This window comes from Exophiala mesophila (genome assembly GCF_000836275.1).
Source record: "Exophiala mesophila strain CBS 40295 unplaced genomic scaffold supercont1.1, whole genome shotgun sequence".
NCBI classification, from domain to species: Eukaryota; Fungi; Ascomycota; class Eurotiomycetes; order Chaetothyriales; family Herpotrichiellaceae; genus Exophiala; species Exophiala mesophila.
In genome coordinates this window covers 3,593,968-3,613,914 of record NW_015622504.1, presented here as the reverse complement: position 1 = coordinate 3,613,914, position 19,947 = coordinate 3,593,968, and the positions used below count along the sequence as shown (strand labels likewise).

Sequence of the window (19,947 nt, the reverse complement as noted above, 5' to 3'; positions counted from 1 at the left end):
AGAATGTTGTATTGGACCCAAAGTGCAACTTGACGACGATTGTGAGGATCCCCGGCGGCGTCGTGTCTTTCTGTCAAGGTGGACGACATGACTTGACGGTGATGAGGCTGTCCTCATCAAGTGGAGATCGCATGACGAATTTCCTTTTCTTCGATGACGAACTGCATCAGAAGTGTTTGTGTTTGGGAGGAGGCATAGGTTGCATTTTATGATATCATGATCCACCGTAAAATTGCCCTCCTGGGAAATGTGTCAACGTGTTAACCCCCATGGAGTATAGGTACCATGTCTCGCGCAGTCTGACGATCACTGTCGTTCAGCTTTCTAGATATGAGAGAAATGACAAGGACCACCCTCGTCAATCGGAATTGATCTCAACGTGCCTTGCACTTTCTGAGCCACAGCCGCCTCGATGGACGCGTTGGTCCTATCCGAGGCCAACGCTCAAGGGGCAGCCGATCGTGCTTCTCAGGATGAGCCTCCCCTCGATCACAGTACGACAGGCGAAGGCGAAAACAAGTTTCAAAGGGCTATCTCAGCATGGCGCAGTATGTAAATTCCTGGCTAACACCCGCTGCCACAATTCTCTGTACTGACCATGCAGACATCGACCTCAGCGCCTTGATGCCCAAGTTGGACTCAACTGCCTCGGACCTCGTCGCCCAACAGCGGGATGCACTGCTGGAACGCAAGGAGTTGGCTCAGAAGACAAAGGATTTCCGGAAGTTGGAAGACTCCGCCAAACTGACAGAATACAAAACTCTATTAAAATGTTGGCTCTCCTGCCAGAGATATGAATACTCAGGCTAATAGTATCTCCCTAGCATATCAAACGTTCATCGACTTGATCACCACCCACGGCAAGACCTCCTCGTCAGCATTCCTTCAGGTCTACCAATCTTTGTCGGACGCACCAGACCCATTTCCTCTATTGGAAGCATCAGTAGACTCCCTCGTGGCCTCTGAGGACACGGTGCCAAAACTCACGACCGAAAACCAACAACTCTTGACCACCGTGAACAAGCTGAGCGCTCAGCTGGAAGAAACCGAGAAGAGACTCCAGGATGAATGTAAAGCGAGAAGAGACGCAGAAACCGGCACAGGCTCTCGTGTCCAAGAGATTGAGGCCAAGTGGGAGAAAGTCCTTGAGGAAAAACAGAGTAATTGGGCTGCCAAAGAGCAAGCGCTCGAGGAGAAGGTGGAGAACCAAGACAGGTTGTTGAAGGAACTCAAAGCCAGCTATGAAGTGTCTCAACGACTCAACGACGGCTCGGCCGAGCAAGCGTCTTCGAAGGCCGCCCACGCCGAGCTCGAAATGACCACTTTGGAGCTGGAAAAAACAAGTGCACGGATGGCCGAGCTTGAGGCGAGGAACGAACAATTGAGTGTGGAGTTGGCTCGAGCCACTTCTCAATCAGCAAGGAGCCATGAGGTTGAGGACGATCCGGCGTTCCTGAGATTGCAGTCGGAGAATTCGTCGCTGCTGAGGAAGATCGACTCGACCCGGTTCGAACGTGACACGGAAAAGAGAGAGCTTGACAATAAAATCCGGCATGCAGAGAGGCAACGAGACCAGTTGTCCAGCGAAAACGAGGAGTTGAGGGCAAAGGTTCACCAGTGGTCGGATTACGAAGATTTGAAGCGGGAGCTTGATACGTTAAGATCGATTGAGCTTTCAATCGGGGATGAAGAAGATGGCGATGAAGCGAACGCCAATGGAGCAGCAGACACAGGCTCCAAGCAGTCTCTTGAACAACTTTTGCTGGCGCGGAACAAAAAATTGAGCAATGAACTCACTTTGTTGCGAGTATCTCATCAAGACATTCAACAACAACTAGAAGATCTGCAAGAGGAATTGTCGCGAACGAATGCCGAGCTGGAAAAATCTCAAAAACTATCTTCGACGTTGGAAAATGACTTGGTCCGGATACAGGAAGAAGCAGCCAACGTGCTCCCATCCTCGGGCATGTCGGTGGCAGGGACATACATCTCTCGACATCCAACAGGATCTCTTCGCCGCGGACGGGGCTCGCCGACATCGTCCATCATCTCAGGCTATGACACTCTGGCACGGTCCAACACTCTGGAATCGTTGCGGGCAGGCGAGCCTGTCGGAGGGGGTTCTGGAATCTTGCCCATGATCCAGGCTCAACGAGATCGATTCAAACAGAAGAATCAACAACTCGAGGAAGAACTCTCCAAAACTTATGCGACGGTGACATCACTACGGCAAGAGGTTGCTTCGTTGCAAAAGGACAATTTGAATCTGTACGAGAAGTCGCGGTACGTGTCGGCATACAGCAGAGGGCCGACCACATCATCGGCCAACTCGTACTCAAGAGGGACGGGACACACCTCTGTCATGTCGACGGACGAGGATGGAACGAATGACCGGTGGAAGGCTCAGTACGAGGCCAACATTTCGCCTTTTGCGGCATTCAGGGGCAGGGAAACGGCTCGAGCGTTCAAACGGATGAGTCTACCTGAAAGAATGATTTTCTCGTTGACGAGGATCGTGCTTTCGACACGGACATCGAGGAACCTGTTTGCGGGATACTGCCTCGCCCTGCACATCTTGGTGTTTCTGATGTTGTACTGGATGGGATCTACGGACGTAGAAAGACACGCTCCTCATCTCGGGGAAGCGGTAGCAGCAGTTGCCGGTGCTGGTGGCGCAGGTTCACAGTCCCCTGAATGGCATGAGGAAGACTTTGGGTAGACCTGGTCATGACTTGAGTCTTGGAGCAAGACTGTTGATGCAGTATAGAAATGTATAGAAAAGCCCAAGAATGCGAACTGGAGTCTCAAGGCCGATTGAAACATTTGTCAATGGGCTGTTTCAAAGTCTGCGTGTCTCACCCGGCACAATCCTTCAGGACTTCTCAGACTTGTCGGCTTGCTAGAATAGCTTGATAAGTGTATCTTCCTACTATGATTTTAGCCTGGGTTGTGCATTAGTCTGTATAGGTGGGAGGAAAGCATATGTTTCAGAGTCGTCGACCGTAGAAGACATGGTTAGTTTGGATCGTAGACTTTGGGGCCTTATTCATGGATGTACGCTACGGCCTTTTCACGGCGGCGGATGAGTAGCGTGCAGAGTTATGCTTTGTCCTACTCATAAACTACCGATCTATGTTAGATTGTTTCAGGTTTTCAAGCTGTGGATATGCACGGGTAGACACTTAGACTCTGTAGAATATCAAGTTTCATTTTCACTTGTCTGCGGTGATCGAGACTCGAGGGTCAGATGGACGAGTTGCTTGGGCAAGGTGTGGCCAAGATCTGATCTCGTTTGGCGATGGAAGGATTCGCACGGCGTGGTATGCCTGAAGAGTGGTGACTTTGTGAGTCGAGATATGAGGACGCTAACTGCAACAAGTAGTTATCGTATTCCCTCCCGGTGTGCTAACAAGTATAATCGTCGTCGTATTGAGTAGGTGAAGATCTACAAGGATATCACAGACCTGGATTGCTGCGGAGGGTTGACAGATCTAAAGTTATCAACAACCACGCAAGGAGGGTCCAGAGACTCCAGACTCTTGACTCTTGACTCCAGACAATACGGAGTAATGCCAGACACATGTTATGCGAACGGAGACTCGTACACGTAACTCGTGCGTGTGCGTGTGCGTGCGCGTGTGCGTCTGTGTGCAACGAACCGCCCCGGACGGAAAGTCAGCCTTTTAGCCGCTTATAGTGGGGGTGTGGCGTTGGTCTTGAAACTGGCTAATACTGTCAATGGCAATGAACTGGCGTTAATTCTGTAGCTAGGGCTGAGGGGCGCGGGAGGTCCCCAAGTACTGGCCTACGGATTAGGTACTAGGTAGGTACCTAAGGTACCTATGCATCCGTTGGCCTCGGTAAGCAGATATCGCCAGAACTTGTCTTCATCACCAGTTACCTTACTTATGGATGCCACTGGTGCAGAAAAGGGCTCTCGTGGCAGTCTTCATATTGCCTCGTTTCTCTACTCGTTATCCGCACTGTACTCTATGCATTTACAGCCTTGCTCATTCTGTAGCGCCTGTACAAAGCTTGAAAAAGCCAAGCGTCGAGTCGAGGTCATGAATGCACGTCACTTGTCTCGGGAGAATCTGAATGGTTGTCCAGCGGCTATGAAACATCCAAACATATCCCACAGGTAAGCTAAGGCGAAGCAGTCCGGGCGGGAGGCTCCTCGGCTGCGCGGGGGCAGCGCTGCTTAACCAGCCACCCGTCCAGCCAACAGACCAGGCGCAATCAGCCGAAGCGCCTCACAGGCCCCGGCCTGTTTGCTTAACTGTCCAACGTCCTGACTCGTCAGTGAGAGCGCTACGCATGGGTTGCGTCCAAGCCAAATAAAGAACAATGACTTTTGGTAGGTTGTTTGCCGCCCAGAGGAATTCTGACTGGATGCGCCAATCCTGCTGGTCGCCTAACGGGTCGCTGCCCCTGTAAATAGGTATACGGAGTAGGTAACTACGGAGTACAGTAGGTTAGCCAAACGCCTCATCAGTAGTGCGTGGAGAGTGGTGAATGGTGAACCAGCTCAGTACTCTCGCTCTCCCCAGCATAAACATGCAGACTATTGTAGTCTGCAGATGTCTAGTGCTTGCTGGGCACCCCTGGCCCCCATTCCCTCCAGATCCTTCGGCCTCACGGACCCTCTTGACCTCCGTTCATGCTCACCAGGATGCTTATGCCTAGTCAGATCTCATCTGTCTGGTATACGAATCTCCCTTTGCCGCCTCGTGCCACACTGGTTTCAATGTTCAGGATCCGCTCCTTGGAGGCCTGGCCAATCCCACCAAATCCACAAGCCAGGGTGCTCAAGATAGAAACGGAGAAAGCCTGTCATCAGACTTGCCAGATTCGAAATCGTCCTATCCTCGGCCACCGTACCCAGTCCACTCTAGAATTACTTCAAGGTCGGCGGCTGGTTGACCTGGTGGCCATGCATCCACCCTCTACAGACACAATATACATACATTCATTATTCCAGTCTTTTTCTTTTACAGTCGTCCACTTTTCGTCCACAAAAAACTATTTGCATAAACATTCATCTCCTTGGTTCACGTTCTTGCTCTGGTCTCTCCAATTTATTTCCCATCTGCAGGTCAGAGATCTAGTTACGTTTGATATATTGCTGCAACACTCAACTCCACTCATACCAAATCAGTAATTCAGAGAATCAAAGGTCAACACAATCATCATGCGGTACTTGACCGTCATTGCAGCACTCGCTGCCACATCATTTGCTGCCCCAACACCAGAAGCCTTGAGAGGATCAACCGAATGGTCACCGACACTGGCTGGCTATTTCGATCTTGTCTACAAACACATCCAAGACGCTCGACAGAGAGGGGGCAAGCCTCCGACATGCGATCTATCCAAAGCCTCACTCCCCGTCGCACCAACTCCTCTTGAGTTTCTCCCCGACTACACCTTGGAACATGTTGCCATTGGTCGAGGCACACAGGTAAGCTCTCATGTTTTCGCCGCCAGATAAAGTCTCGTGGTACTAACCCACCCGCTCTCAGAACTATACTTGTGCCAATGCCACAGCAACCCCCGCCGCTGCAGGAGCGGTCGCACGGTTTTACAACATCTCATGTATGGCAGCAGACTATCCCAACCTTGTTCCTCTGGCGTCGAATCTTGCCTACGAGCGCCCATTGCCTGAAGACCCTCTTGCGCCCTTTGGGCCTACAGGTCTGGAGCTCTCCACCCACCACTTCTTCAGCAATGGCACCACCCCCGTCTTTGCATTTGACGCACCCTCGTCGCCGAGCCTGGGGCGAGTCTTTGCGCAAAAGGCCGGCGACTCCGTGGCTCCAGCCAATGCCATCCAGAATGAGAACGGTGTCATCCCTTGGCTGTACCTGACATCCAGATCAACCACTGAGGGTGACATTCGAGCCGTCTACCGGGTCGACACCGCAGGAGGCAGCCCCCCAGCCACATGCAAGGACCAGCCTTCGTCATTCACCGTCGACTATGCTGCAGTGTATTGGTTTTTTAAGTGAAAAAGAGTCGAGTAGATATAGTTGTTATTTGGTCAGTTCAGTTGCTATTGCAAACCAGTTTTCACTATTTTGGAGTTAGTGGGGAATTCGGGGTCCGCACTTCGCACTCACGAACAATACTCGCCGAGTATCGCGGCTGAGTTGGTTCGAGGTCATTAGGCCCTTGACGATAGACTACCTGTTATATGGTAATGAATGTGGTGTTAGCAGCCACCGTACATATTCCCAAGCTCTATCTATATATTTCCACAACAACCTTGGAAGACCGAACAGAACAGACGATAGATGATTGGTTAACAGTGCCGCGTCAATTACCAAGAAAGACGGAGTCTTCATCCGATGTAACGAATCGGCAGTTGCCGTCCATTATTGCAGCTCTCTCTACGAGTATGCACGTACTCGTAGCTGTAAATACACCTTTTTCCATCTGTGACGATTCTGTGATTCTAGTAACTCCCTACACCGTACGCAATATTGACTTTGCGAAGCAATCCGAACCCTTGTTTGTTCGGACAAGTGCCTCTTGACTTTTCTGCGAATAGAACGGCAAGTACCCCGAATCTTATCCTGTCAAACACGGCTGTTGTTTGATGGGTTTGCGGATCGGCACTAGTGCCTAGTGGTGTGGAACCCTGACAGGACCCACCCCTACAGACCTGTACTGTGCCTACGGAGGACTCCATAGAGGAGAGTAGGTATTCACGTGTTTGACAAGCGAGGTAACCGCCTGGTCAAGGAGCGACGACCGGTATGCTGTCGGCGGCGACAGACTCACGGGGGGGCACCGACTAATTATTCATGGGAAGGACTCGTGAGTAATTGTATGGATGAACGAAGAAGCCAACGACTCTCATTAGTCAGAGTCCATACGATTGAGCCCTCTTTGTGGCAATTGAACTACACCCATTTCTGTGCTCCGATCTCTGTGATGATTGCTATCTCGTTGTTGGCTATGGCGCTAGTAATGTAGATGTAAAGACTGCTAGATATGAGATTGGTTAGGAGTTGTATGTGGAGAAGAAAGTTCCCTCCAGCGGGAGATCTCTAGTAGTCTCCTCCCAAGCGCAAGTAGACGAAGGTACGCTTATGGCTTCACATCGTCGAAGGAGTGGCTTATTCATGCCGTATGATGGTAACCAGTCACTTTCCTGCCTCTCCATCACCCAGAGCAGGAGTCCTTTCCATCCACAGCAATTATTGGCATACCAACTTGCATCCTTGCCATTCACAACCCTTGTCGCTCCACTACAACGCTGCTTGAAATGTGTGATATTGTCGACCCTGAGAACAATCATTCCGAAACTTTCTTGTACGCGTTGTCGTGCAAAAAGCTAAGAGCCGTCTTGATCTTTTTCATATAAGGTTCGCTCCTGCACCGTGTGCCAATACTTCAAAGCTTCGCGCAAGGTAGTTGTGGCAACAGTTGGCTCGGAAGTTAGTGGTCGCTCGAGTTCGAGCATGCTGACCCTCTCTTTCAGACCGCTATGGTCCTGCTTTAGAGCTTGGATCTCAGCGGAATGGCTCTGCTTTAGACTGGAATGGCTCTGCTTTAGAGCTTGGATCTCTACCCTTAAAAGAGAGAGGGCTTCGGCCAACGGTCCACCATGTGTTAAAGCACCCGACATGAGTTTATCGAGGCTTGACTCTGAGGTTGAAAGGGTATGAGACAAAGTTGATTTTCCATCATACTTTTATGTGGAGGCGGCGGCGGTGATGTATCTGTAATGTTTTGGCTGGATAAGTCTGTAGAAATGGAAGGAGAGGTGAGCGGCATGTTGCCAGCCTGGGGCGAAGCAGGCGGGATTTATATTCGGATAAACTTTGCGGGCATCGGAATTTCAAAAGCTTGACCAAGAAATAAGATTTCAACCTGCGTTTCTGACTTCAGCTTTCGGGGTTTTCCTGAACTTTCATGACTCCCGATAGGCGAGCTTGACACTGATCTTGGTTAAGAAGAAGTGGGTACGTTGACTGGTCTATGCGACCGCTTGCTGGTTGACAATCGTGACGGGCGTGAAACCAAGTCACCAGGACTGTGCCGGGCATGGAGGGGGTTGGGTGGTTGAGAGCCACCTTCACTCATGGGTCGGCACCGACCTCCGGGCGCGTTAAAATTGGGCATTGAGAATCGTAACGAAGGGAGGCTTCTAAAGTCGGACGTCTATAAGTGAGTCATGAGTGAGATCAATGGTATACTAACGAACGCAAGTATGTGGTCGAACGGAGGGTTGTCCTGAAGGAGAGTCAGGACATGAAGAGGGAGTCAAGGTTAGGTATTTATGCAATGGGGAAAGTCCCCTGGTGCGTGAAGATCTCCAGGGAAGAAGGCGCGTCTACCGTAACTTCAATGTGGTCGATTCCAAATGAGCCTTTCACATAGTTCCATGTCATTTATCACCCCCCCTTCCTTCTATACCTAGGTATAGTATGCTGTTGAACCATCTCACCGGTTCCTGTACTTTCAAGTACTAGGGAAATAGTAGATGCACCGAACTGGTAACTTAAGAAGAAAACTACAGTCGTATGATTATTAAGTCTCGATCAATACCACAAAGACCACAACACACTGACACCTACGTCACGTCGAGCCTCTCTTGATTTTGAGCCTTCTCGGAGACTATCCATGTGGATCTTTGATCGCCCACATCTACGTGACCGACTTTGCATGCCACGTACATGGAGGACGGATGTACAGTATAGTAGACAGGTACTTACTCCGTTTGATACTCGGTGTTGATTGGGAATAGGCAGCCCTTGAGCACACCAAGTGTCGTCTGTCCAATTTGAAACTGTGCCCCTGTAAATGCCTAAAGTAAAGATACGTAAGGTAAGTCGGTCACACAGGCAGAGGTGAAGAAGGTGGGCACAGAAGTTTAAGGTGGGGAAGATCGAGGCAGGAAAGGCGAGTTGAGGCAGGGAGGTCGAATTGGGTCACGAAAGTCGAGTTAGGGCACTAATGTCGAATTGCGCACTAATGTCGAATTGCGCACTAATGTCGAATTGCTCCACGAATGTCGAATATGCTCCACGAATGCCGAATTGGGTCACGAATGTCGAATTGCTCCACGAATGTCGAATTGGGTCACGAATGTCGAATTGCGCTACAAAGTCACATTACGGCATACAGTCGAATTACGCACTAATGTCGAATTTGGTCACGACAGTTGAAATGGGTCACCGACTTCGAGGTGCAGAAGTTCAGACCAGCCAATTAAACGCAGCCAATAAAAGAACCTTCCCTACCTTACATGGTTAGGTAGCTATCTAAAGTATCGTATTTTACAAGGTTGAAAAATTCGTTAACATGAGCACGCATGAGGTAGAAAAGTCGGGTAACGTGACGTGTGACTAGGTACCTAGCTCGCACCCTTGCGAGTGATCGATTGGATTCGGCACTCAAGGGAAACCAATGCGTCTACCAGTCAGAGATCTATACACTCCCCGACTGCTCCTTCATGAGTCTACCATAATTGCTCGTATACAGTTACGACCGCCACCATTTTCGCGTGGCCGACAATCACTCTTCCTCCAGCAGCCTGTTGATTGTAATTGTAGATACGTACACACATGTTGCTTCGAAGTCGAGTGGAAGCTCCCCTGTGTTCATAGCCAGTAGGTCCACATGACATGTTTGTCGGCCTTGATTCCCAATGAGATCGCTGAATCTGCACATGTCTACGCGCAACAATTCCAACGAAGAGGACTAGAGAGAGTGTGTGGATCTTTCATTAATGAGGTTTAGTTTCTGCCTGTTTCCCTCAAAGCCCGGCTTGGAGATGTTGGGTATCACTCCTTCGATGCTTGTGCATATCGTCGCTGTCCGATCATTCATTCCAACCCCTGCTAACTTGGCTCCACGGATCCGCATGGCAAGTCAGTCGCTTGTTCAAGTAGACATGGAGAGAATGGGAACTATGGTTTGGACCAGGCCATGACCCATCCGCCCACCTTCGTTCCCTGTTCGACTCCGTCGCACTTGCTTCTGGTTCTCCATTAGCAAAAGTACACTCTGGTCCTTCCTTCATTTGTCGAAGTCAAAGCCTGAACCACACTTTCCGATCTAAAGCTGCATCCACCCTCCTGGTCTTGATCGACTGCATCCACCCTCTGCAATCCTGATCAGAGTCAGAATGTTTCTTTTCCTGGCTCGCATGGCTGGGCCGGCCCTGTCCAAGTGGGCACCCTGTCCAAGTGGGCCTCAGTCGGTTTGCACCATTCCTAGAACCAGCGATGGTTTCGAGGTGTCCCAAAGCACGAGAGCCCGCCTCCCTTTAAAACAGCCTCTGCGGTAACCCTTGCAGATGTTCTCTTCAGACTCGTACATGATAGAATCGCATCGGGACAGATACAGAGTCTTCCCACAGCAATACTCTGACGAGCTCTTGTCGACAGCAACCTCTTTCTCCAGGAGAGAAACCTTGTCCTTGTCCTTGTCCATTCGCAACTTCATTCGGCTGATCTAGCCATCAGAAACGACAACCTCCAACTGCATTGGCCATTCTCAGCGTCCTCTCCAGCGACGGCAAATTATACCATCGACGGCGACAGGACTCGAATGTCAAGACAGCCAAGAGGTTGCCGTGGTCAATATGGGTCCAATAAAGGATCCATATTACGGCCAATTGTACAAAAGGTACAAAAATGGCACGAAGGTCGTAGTCGATTGGCTTTCCGAAGCCGGCCACTACAAGGAAAACGTGCTGACCGAGTACGCGGAGGTGGCACGTCGCCTTGCTCGACAAGGCGTCGTCATGCCGCCCCACGTTCTCCAGGCTCTGAAGGAGAGCACCGAGGCTCGTGAAACGATCAATCGGTGGCATCAAGCCACCGGCAGTGACAACGGCCTTCACGACCATCCCGTCGTCGTCCTCAAGGCGATCCTCGCGGTGTTCACAGCGCCCTTGGGTGGTCCTGCTCCCCGACGGGCATTGTCGCTTCCAGGGTGTGCGTCTGAGCCAACAGGTTCAGTTGCACATCAGAAGGATGCCGATAACAGCTCCGAGAAGGGGGGCAGGGCCTCCCAAAGCGACTCAGAGCTAGAGTGGCGTAGAGGGGTCCAGCAACAGCCACGACAACAGCAACAGCACCGGTACCAGCATCGGCAGCGACAACAACCACCACGGCAAGAGCTGCAACAGCCGTGGCGGCGGTTGTCGTAATGAGCCCCATCAACAGCCACGGCAACAGCAACAGCGACAGCACTGGTATCAGCACCGGCAGCAACAACAACAACAACCACCACGGCAAGAGCTGCAACAGTCGTGGCGGTCGATGCAATAACAGGGCCCCCAGCCGGACCTCCAACAACCAAGGCAAGCGGCACATAGCCTTAATTCAGCGGATAGCCCAACTCAGCGGTGTGCATCTCATCGTTTCATATTCCCAACTTCTTGTCAACAAGGGTCAAATCCACCAGCAGGAGCAAAGATCACCTGGACATCGATTCTCAAGTCTTGAGAGTTTCATCCCTCTCTTGAGTCCCAAACGTTTGCTCTGGCTCTACCTCGACTTTCTGTGGCCATACGACTGCACTCAGTCTCCAGACAGCGTCACAAGATCCATGTGGTTGCGGGTGAATGAAACGACATTTGCTTAACTTAACAAAGGACAGAGGCAGGGTTGGAAAGCCTTCAAGCTTCAAGGTTGATGCCTTTACCGAACCTCGCATACAGATGAGCTTTCAAACCGTCAATCTCCTCCTTTAGGCCTACCAACTCTTCCTCCAGGGTCGAGACTTCTGATTCAAGTTCACTTGTTGCATTGGACAAAAGTTCTTGGGCTTCTTCCAGTGGCAGGGACATGAATGAGTCGCCAATCTTGTAACTGAATCGAAACACCACCGCGGGTCAGTCAACTTCAGCGAACCACAGAAGAGCAACATCGGAACACATACGGCACCAGTTCATCTTCATCCGCCAATTCGAGTTCCATCGACAATTCTTCCAGATCTTCTTTATCTTTCTTCGCGACACAAACGAAATAAATCAGTATCATTCGAAAAGCGGCCACACCGACGAACACAACACGAACGCCACAGAATCGGGGAATAAAATACCTGTTTCTGACTCAACTCATCCTCCAGCAACTTGGTCCGATTGTGAAGCTTGGAAAACATGTTGATCTTGTCTTGATCTTCTTTGGTTACCTCGGCATCTGTGGACTCATTCTCTTCTTCCTTTGAGAGCTGGAAGATGAATATTTGTTAGCGAACTTGAAGATTCAAACAACCAGAAATCTCAGAACAACAACGAGATTGCTTATGATCTCCTAGGCCAAGGGTCTGGGGATCGAGGGACAAGAGGAGGATGTAAAGTTGGACAAAACGTACAACTCTTCGGGACAGCATCTTGTGAAATCTGAAAGTTGAATCTGAGAAATTTTTATGGTGGGAATGATCTATGAAGAGACGAAGTGGGGATAGGCGAAAAGAATGAAAATTGAGATTATCTTCACAAAGAAGAGTTGGATTAAAAGTGTCGGCGGATTTTCTTTGGATCTGGACTTGATGTTGGATTGGATTTTATTGGAAAGAACGGCAGCGCAAGAAGTGTCAGATCACGGGTTGAAGCCAGAGATGGCAACCCTGGCGAGATCAGATGATATGGAGACAAGGCTGGGAAATCACTTGGCAAGGCTGTCCCCTCATCAAGGTATACCAAAACTATACATAGTAGATACCATCATCAATGATTTTGAGTATCAATACATGCCTCCAAAAGTAAACAGTGGTAATGATAAGATCTCTGTGTGTAACCAGCAGATGAGAGGGCTCATCAGCCACCACCGAACCGTGACATCGAGAATCATCAAATTCATCACTATTTCTTGCTGTAATGTAGAATGCGCCCATACCCATCTTTCATTTGATCCAGTCGACCCTGATCTCCCTGACAGGTTCAAACCATGACGGCGGGCTCCATTCCTTGAAAAAACCCTTTCTATACTTTTCCATCTTTTGAATTATTCTACATTGAAGGAAGAGACAGACCACTAAAAGACCAGTAAGACCAGCAAGACCAGTGTCATCACACAACCAGCTAGCTCAACCCCAGGTTCCTCTGCGCCGACCAGACAAACGACACCATCAGTCCAAATTCTAGTACATGTATATGTCATGGCATTCACTGTCGTGGTTCATGCGGGCCGCGTCTTGATATCATACTGCGCTGTAGCCGCCTCTGGGCCCGCCACCAGATACAGTATCAACCACTTTGCGCGACAGATCCTTAACCAGGTAGGGAATATCACGGATCGTGTCGCCGTGAGGTAGCAGATCCCACCCGCGAGCCCCGTATCGGTTGTAGTTGAGCCAGGATCCGAAAATCAGATAAGCTGAGATGCCCAAGAATGCACTGTCAAACCAGGGCGTGTGAGTCAGCGAGAGTCTTCAAAGCATGAGGGGAAAAAAGAAGGATTGATGCGTACATGAGAATAAACCAGGTGAAGAACCCCCAGCCGGCCTTCTTGTCTGACCCGTCGTCCTCGGTAAAGTCTTCACAGGCGTACTTGGTCCGCCAGTTCAGACGGAGCACTTGCGTACGCTCCTTCCCTTCAACTTCGCCGTAGCTGACGAATTGGAGACTGCTGGTTGACGGTGACTCGTCCTGGTCGCCCTTGTCCTTGTCGTCGTCGTCATCACTAGGTTCAGCACGTTTTCTCCTCTGTTCATTACCAGTCCTATCAAGATCACATTGTAACTGGATCACCGCCTTCTGTTTCAACTTGTTATATGTGCCACCCGACAATTCAATCTGGAGGCCGTCGGCGTTGGCGTCCTGCGACTTTAAGCGCGTGATGACCGGGTTGAGACCTTGGCCTGTGCTGGTTTCGAAATTGCCGGCGACGGGGATTACATTCTCGATTTCGACATGCTTCTTGTCTGGGTCATCGGCAGGATTCCACGACGAGACTACGCCGCATACTGTTATCATGCGGGTCAGCAGACAATTCGATAATCATGGGCGAATCTAGGGAAATCTAAACACACCTCTTGTACCGGCAGGACACTGGTTTCGCGACGGAATGCCATCCAACTTTTCCAAAGGTTCGCACAGATTAATCGTCCAAGTCGTATTATACTCTGCAGGTGGCCTCGAGGTATCATGCACCCATACTGAGTGCCGACCAGACAGTTTGGAGAGGTCGAACTTTTTCTTGTCTAATTGTACGTTATCGCATTGTAGTGATACGGCAGTCGCTAGTTGTGAAATAAAGAGGGGTATCGATAACAGCGATGCTGTGGCGACCTTCATACTGGGGAGCCAAAGGACAGGAGAGGTATGAGAAAGGATCGAGTGATGGGAATCGATCGAGGGTGATGGTACTCGCGTGCCGGGCTGGCTGCAGAGATGTTGGAACTGGCCGTTCTGCACCGAAGCTTGTAGATACCTGCAAACGAGTGACTAGAGCAGGCTCAGTGTGACAGAATGTGATGTGTCGACAGATCCAAGGATGATTGATAGAGGCTGGGTGGAAAGGGGGAGTTGTCGTTGATGAGTGATGCACTCTGCCAGGCAATAATGATCATGATGCAGCAGCCGTAGCCCAATCTGAAATGCATGGCCTGTCCTGCTTGTCCTGCATCATCTTGAACCAAGGTTGGCTATGGTCAGCCAATGCCAATAATACGGCCGATTGTTGATTTGCAAAACGTATGCGCAGAACATAGGGAGGAGTATTTGACTCAGGGCGCAGGTCAGAAAAGGAAGAACTGATGATCCGGCGACTCTCCAGATACAGGGAACCACAGCGACTCCACGCATTCACCTCACTTTAGCACTCAATGGCGACATCGATGCAGTATCTCATTTGTGTTATGAATTCACCTCATAGCATCAGGTAAGAGACAAGCCCTTCCTCCAGTCATTTCTCGGTCAGAAGTAGTCGACTACAATTCTCGACTCGCGAATTCGTCAGTTGAGATCCACCTCACGTTATCAGGTTTGTGAGTCCCATTGTCGGTCCTGAACATAATTTTCCTGCAAGATGCTCGTGCTATCTTCCGTCGACTGTTGATGCCGCCTGTTGGGTGATTGCATAATGGCTGGCCATTCGTGACGTTTCACCTTTGCTTATCTGTACTACTTGTATTGAAAGAGGTACAAAAGTTCCTGCGTCCATCGTACTTTTGCCAATCTCGTCGTGCTTTCCAATCCTCAAGATATTCAACACATATCTACGATTTTGGCTGTTGCTCTGTTTTGACCGGGGTTGTCCAGCCTCTGACTTACCCTTCGAGGCACAAACTTCGATTTGACAGAACAGAATGCCACCAAGGTATCGGCGAGTGGCTGTGATCGGCGCTGGTCCATCGGGGCTAGCCGCCGTCCACGCTTTGGCGCAGGAGAAGAATTTTGACATTATTCGAGTCTTTGAAAGGCGGGACCGTGTGGGAGGCTTGTGGTGAGTGACATGGTCATAGCGACGTCAAATCCTGGATGCCTAAACATTACTCACCCTCTCGGTCAGGCATCTTGACCCAGAGCCGGATGTATTCCCAGCTTCATGGAGACCAGCGCGAATAGTCAACCAACCTGCCAAGTTCCCAGACTTCAATACCCCATCAGAACCTGATCTCACCGCCAGGACTGCCATCTATCCTGGTCTGGATAGTAATGTCGGTGCATCGGTCATGGCGTTTACTCATACGCCATTCCCTCAGGGAAATTCGGCAGTCTCTGTTAACCGCTTTGGACACAATAACCCCACCCGCCCGTTTGAGACAATCACGGGGTGGATAGAGGACCTATTCAAACCTTACCTTCAGTGGACGTGCCTCAGCACCTCGGTGGAAAAGGTTGAGAGAAAGGGAACAGAATGGATCTTGACGCTACGTCGGACGGATCTCTTGTATCGAGGTAAGCAAAGCGATTATTGGTGGCAAGAAGCATTCGATGCAGTCATTGTAGCGACCGGCCATTACAATGTGCCCAACATTCCCAAAATTGATGGCATCGACGAAACTTTGCGAGCATTTCCCCAGGCTTTGGAGCACTCTAAGTCGTATCGTTCGCGAGACAAATATGTCAACAAGGTGAGAAATATTCACAACGCCTGACTTCTCCCTCTTGTCAACCAATTGATAATATCTCTAGAAAGTATTGGTTATTGGAGGCAGTATCTCGGCCAGCGATCTAGTCTCAGACCTCCACGAGATCGTGTCTGGCCCATTGTATCTCAGTGTCCGTGGTACCAATCCGCGACTAGACTCACTCTACAATCTCCCCAATGTCAAACTTCAAGCACCAGTGAAATCCATCCAACCCTCTATCAAGGATGGTGGAATCACAGTGATCTTCACCGATGGAACCAGCATCTCCAATCTCCAACACATTCTCTTCGCCACCGGATTCCGTCTCAGCTATCCATTCCTCACTCCCAATCCCATCACCCTTACCAATCGCCTCGCTCGGTTCTACCAGCACGTTTTCAACTTCGACGAACCCTCTCTTGCAGTCGTGGGACAGTGCCGAGGCGCTTTGTCGTTTCGTGTCTACGAGTATCAAGCTGTGGCCGTAGCACGGTACTTCGCCAACCACGAAGCCCACGCGCTACCATCCATCGACAAGCAGGAAGCCTGGGAAGCTCAGCGCATTAAATACAAAGGCGACAACGACCGGTTCCACGAGATCTTGCCAGATTTCGAGGCTTATTTCAATTGGCTTCAAGAGTTTGCTGGAAAGCCAGCCCCGGGGTCGGACGCGTACGAGTTACCGCGTTACGATTCACAATGGGAAGTTTACGGTCTTGCAGTGCTGGAGTTGAAGGACAAGTACTTGAAAGACATCGCCGAGAAGACGAAGAAGAGATTCCAAGAGCGAAAAGTGCACATTCAAGCAAAACTTTAAGCGGAGTGTCTAGACTTTGGCGTGTTGACAAACAGAAGAAATCCATAGCTCTATTCTAAGATATAGAGTGCGGCGTAGTTAGAAAAGAGAACAGGTCGTAAAGAACTTATCACTGAGGCCGCCATGCCGCGCTGCATCCTTTCTTCAATTACTACGGTATATGAATACTGTACTCCGTCGATTCGTCGACTCGCCCGCACCCGTCACCCGTCTAGTCTAATAGCCTAAGGAGTCATCTGGAATAGAGCCAACAATATGAGAAGCACCATGTCTATTAGATATAAAGGTCGCCATGCTGTGGCAAGGCCTTGACAAACGCTCAAATCCCGCAATCCTTCATCGCTCATAACGCTTAATCGCGCCAGTCCAAAATTTCCACACCGCCCTCCCAAGCTCATGACAGTGAGATACCCAACTATCCCGAAGGTCTCCGTATGGACTGGACTGGAACCGATAGCCAAGCCGTAGCCGGCCCTGGGGGTTGTTCCCGCTTCCGGCCTAAAAGTCACCAAAACAGACCCAGACCAATAATATTACCAAGGCAATGAGGCTTGCGCTAGGCTCAGTGACGGCGGCGGCGTCATTCATCTGAGCTATGTATGTCGTGTTCTGTGCGAGGTCCCTCATATCCCTCGTCACATGTCCTGTCTGAGCCAGCTGTCGCATTTGGTCTCCAAATGTTGCTAGGATGTTGGAGCTGCGCCCGGAAGGACAGAAGACCACTTCAAAGCCTCCACCTTGAGGAATGATAAAGGTACTGGATTGGTCATCATATGCATAGCTGTATGCATCTGGACATATTCTTTTCGCCTGGGTAGAATACTGACTGGGCGAGCACGTAGCTGGTGTACTGTGTTTACCAGTACAGCAAAACTCTGGCTTGTTCCACCTGGCGCACGCGCTGAGGCAAGGGTTGAAAACAGGGCGTTGGATGTTGTCATCCGGATACGGATAGATTCCGTCGCCTGGCTTCTGTGGGGGTGTGAGTTGCAGGGGCCACGGACACCACTGCTGGATGAAGTTCTGGGTGACAGTCTGCTCGAGGGGAATGGGATATGTCGAATTCGTCCCAAAGGTGATGTCCGATGCATCTGCAACATTGGCTAGGAGTGACGAGGTGCCAATGCAGACGGGATTTGTGAGGTTGGGAGGGATGTCACTCAAGGACGAGTTACCAGTCAATCCTAGCAAGGAGATGATTCCGACGGGAAGGTTGTACCCATCGACCAGAGAAATGTCGTAAAAGCTTTGATGGCTGTCACTCGATAGGGTGAACTCTGCCAAAGTTGCTGGTGCTTGACCCTAGAAGGTGTCTTGTCTCAGCAACTCGCGGTGGCGCTTTCAGCAGCAATACCGTGTTGGGAGCACTCACCGTACCTCGACACTCGAGGAATTGTCCACAATCACCAGTCTGGCAAACTATTCCACCTTGACCACTTGCCGGCTCCCGGGCTGAAGAAAAGCTACAGTTTGTCCTCCCCCAGACTCGACCTTGCCAATCACCGCTGACTTCCTGCGGATTTGAAGCGCCGGGCGCTAGCTCAAAGCCCGAACTTCTAGGGCCAACGCCATTCTGGGTGAGAACGGCAGGCCAAATCGTTTCGGGACAATTGTTTGTGACCCGGAGTGGAACAGTGGTATCTCGAGGATGAAGTTGTGGTCGCAGAATTACATCACTGGTGACAGGCTGGCAAAGCAAGGCGAGGAATATCAGTCTCCGTGTTGATGGCGACGAAGTGGATGATCGCATGCTGGTCCAATGAACGAAACATGGCGCATCGCTGCATTCTTGCTCGTGGGGCCTGGAATTCGTGATTCTGATTTCAGCTTCCATTCGGAGTGGTGATGGTATCGTCCTTCAAGATAACTGGCTTTGAGTCGGAGCCGGGTCTGAGTCAGTCTCTCCGCCCCTCTAATGGAAAATTTGTTTTTCAAATCAGCCCCGTAGAAGTGGGATCAGAGGAGTAGGAATAGGTGTCAGCCCAACAATAAGTCTGCGCAAGTAATGATAAACATATAGATGTAGTAGGGGCGCAGATGATGAAGACAAGGTTACACGGTAGATAAAACAATGGCGACGTGGGCTCGAGATAAGATAGGAAAAATCATGGGGGAAGCTGCAACGGGCGGCGTGGGCAGGAACGGTTGATCGCACCAGGCAAACGAGCTAAACTTGATACTTGGAACTGACGACTACTCCGTACAGGTTCTCCGACTTGGATATAGCGGAGATCTGGAGAAGCGAGCCAGTCGAAGCGGAGCAGTCAAGGCTCAAGATGGTGCAAGGGGTCGACAGCCTTCAGAGCTTCACACCTATCCAGGCATCTTAGGCAAAGGTTGGCGCCTTAGTGCACACATCATCGGAAGATAGAATTACGACTGCATGGCAGAGTAGCTTCCTGGTTGGTGGTTGCAATCACGATCAGAGATAGAGGGCAAGCCACCACGCAACGTGCTTCCCAGAATTCCCTTGGATACATGCACCGTATCTTGGATATCTTGGAATGGCCGTCGATTGCTTGTCGGTGACCTGTGACTGTGTGATGTCATTGGTCTTGGCCTTGGCAACTCCAAGAAATCTTGAACCAACGTGACCGTGACCGTGACCGTAGCGTTCGAAAGCCTCGTGGTGTGGCGTATGGAGTTGCGCAAGCACGGCAAGGGCCACGAAGGGGCTACGGAGAAAGGAGTGGAGAACACACCGCCACAGTGTGGCGCCATCCCTTGGTCACAACAATAATGCAACGTCTCTCGACCCCTTATGGCCTGATATGACCCTAGACGATAATACCGGACGCAAATGAAATAAAGTCAATTAGTAGTCAAGAATTTCAATTCTCTATGTCTACTGTCGAAAGTTTTGCACAGATAGATGACCAGGCCTGCGATCAGATTACATCTTCACTCAGGAGATCGACGACAACAATATAACTCGACCGTGAGAACGACCAAACTTCCCAGTGACTGTCCAAATAGTTTCAGATGAGTTGGCACAGTGGGACACCAGCTTCAGGGAAAAGCATATCTCACTTGGCATGGCTTTTGAACCTGTCAACGATTCACCTACCATGGCAGAAGAGAGGATCGGCGGCGAA

The 19,947-nt window shown here is 50.4% G+C and overlaps 4 protein-coding genes across 5 annotated transcripts; 3 read left to right on the top strand and 1 right to left on the bottom strand.

The window, feature by feature from the left end:
* The first annotated feature begins 303 nt into the window (after window positions 1-303).
* On the top strand, window positions 304-2,812 carry PV10_01152. 2 transcript variants are annotated; one of them, XM_016365321.1, is made up of 3 exons: window positions 304-548; window positions 605-772; window positions 825-2,812. In XM_016365321.1, exons 1-3 carry the CDS (start codon window positions 413-415, stop codon window positions 2,717-2,719), a joined length of 2,199 nt encoding a protein of 732 aa, XP_016228970.1. In that variant the 5' UTR covers window positions 304-412; the 3' UTR covers window positions 2,720-2,812. The 2 variants fall into 2 exon arrangements, with proteins under 2 accessions (XP_016228970.1, XP_016228971.1); XM_016365322.1 differs by having other exon boundaries at window positions 304-772.
* Window positions 2,813-4,952: 2,140 nt separating this feature from the next.
* Window positions 4,953-6,167, top strand: PV10_01151 (uncharacterized protein). The gene is made up of 2 exons (XM_016365320.1): window positions 4,953-5,458; window positions 5,520-6,167. Exons 1-2 carry the CDS (start codon window positions 5,192-5,194, stop codon window positions 6,003-6,005), a joined length of 753 nt encoding a protein of 250 aa, XP_016228969.1. The 5' UTR covers window positions 4,953-5,191; the 3' UTR covers window positions 6,006-6,167.
* A 4,427-nt stretch (window positions 6,168-10,594) lies between these two features.
* On the top strand, window positions 10,595-11,164 carry PV10_01150 (uncharacterized protein; the record flags this gene model as incomplete). Its single annotated transcript, XM_016365319.1, has 1 exon — window positions 10,595-11,164. The coding sequence occupies one exon, from the start codon at window positions 10,595-10,597 to the stop codon at window positions 11,162-11,164; it is 570 nt and encodes a 189-aa protein (XP_016228968.1).
* A 1,630-nt stretch (window positions 11,165-12,794) lies between these two features.
* PV10_01149 (uncharacterized protein) lies at window positions 12,795-14,544 on the bottom strand. The gene is made up of 3 exons (XM_016365318.1): window positions 13,993-14,544; window positions 13,431-13,926; window positions 12,795-13,357 (listed from the first exon to the last, which is right to left on the bottom strand). The coding sequence occupies exons 1-3, from the start codon at window positions 14,255-14,257 to the stop codon at window positions 13,162-13,164; spliced, it is 957 nt and encodes a 318-aa protein (XP_016228967.1). The 5' UTR covers window positions 14,258-14,544; the 3' UTR covers window positions 12,795-13,161.
* Window positions 14,545-19,947: the final 5,403 nt, after the last annotated feature.

Excerpts from the sequence above, each read along its gene's own strand:
- PV10_01151 (XM_016365320.1), top strand. The coding sequence starts at position 5,192 with ATGCGGTACTTGACCGTCATTGCAGCACTCGCTGCCACATCATTTGCT. Across the intron at positions 5,459-5,519 it reads CCATTGGTCGAGGCACACAG|AACTATACTTGTGCCAATGC; the intron begins GTAAGCTCTCAT and ends ACCCGCTCTCAG.
- PV10_01152 (XM_016365321.1), top strand. The coding sequence starts at position 413 with ATGGACGCGTTGGTCCTATCCGAGGCCAACGCTCAAGGGGCAGCCGAT. Across the intron at positions 549-604 it reads GGCTATCTCAGCATGGCGCA|ACATCGACCTCAGCGCCTTG; the intron begins GTATGTAAATTC and ends CTGACCATGCAG. Across the intron at positions 773-824 it reads ATACAAAACTCTATTAAAAT|CATATCAAACGTTCATCGAC; the intron begins GTTGGCTCTCCT and ends GTATCTCCCTAG.
- PV10_01149 (XM_016365318.1), bottom strand. The coding sequence starts at position 14,257 with ATGAAGGTCGCCACAGCATCGCTGTTATCGATACCCCTCTTTATTTCA. Across the intron at positions 13,927-13,992 it reads GTGTCCTGCCGGTACAAGAG|TATGCGGCGTAGTCTCGTCG; the intron begins GTGTGTTTAGAT and ends GCATGATAACAG. Across the intron at positions 13,358-13,430 it reads TTCACCTGGTTTATTCTCAT|TGCATTCTTGGGCATCTCAG; the intron begins GTACGCATCAAT and ends CTGGTTTGACAG.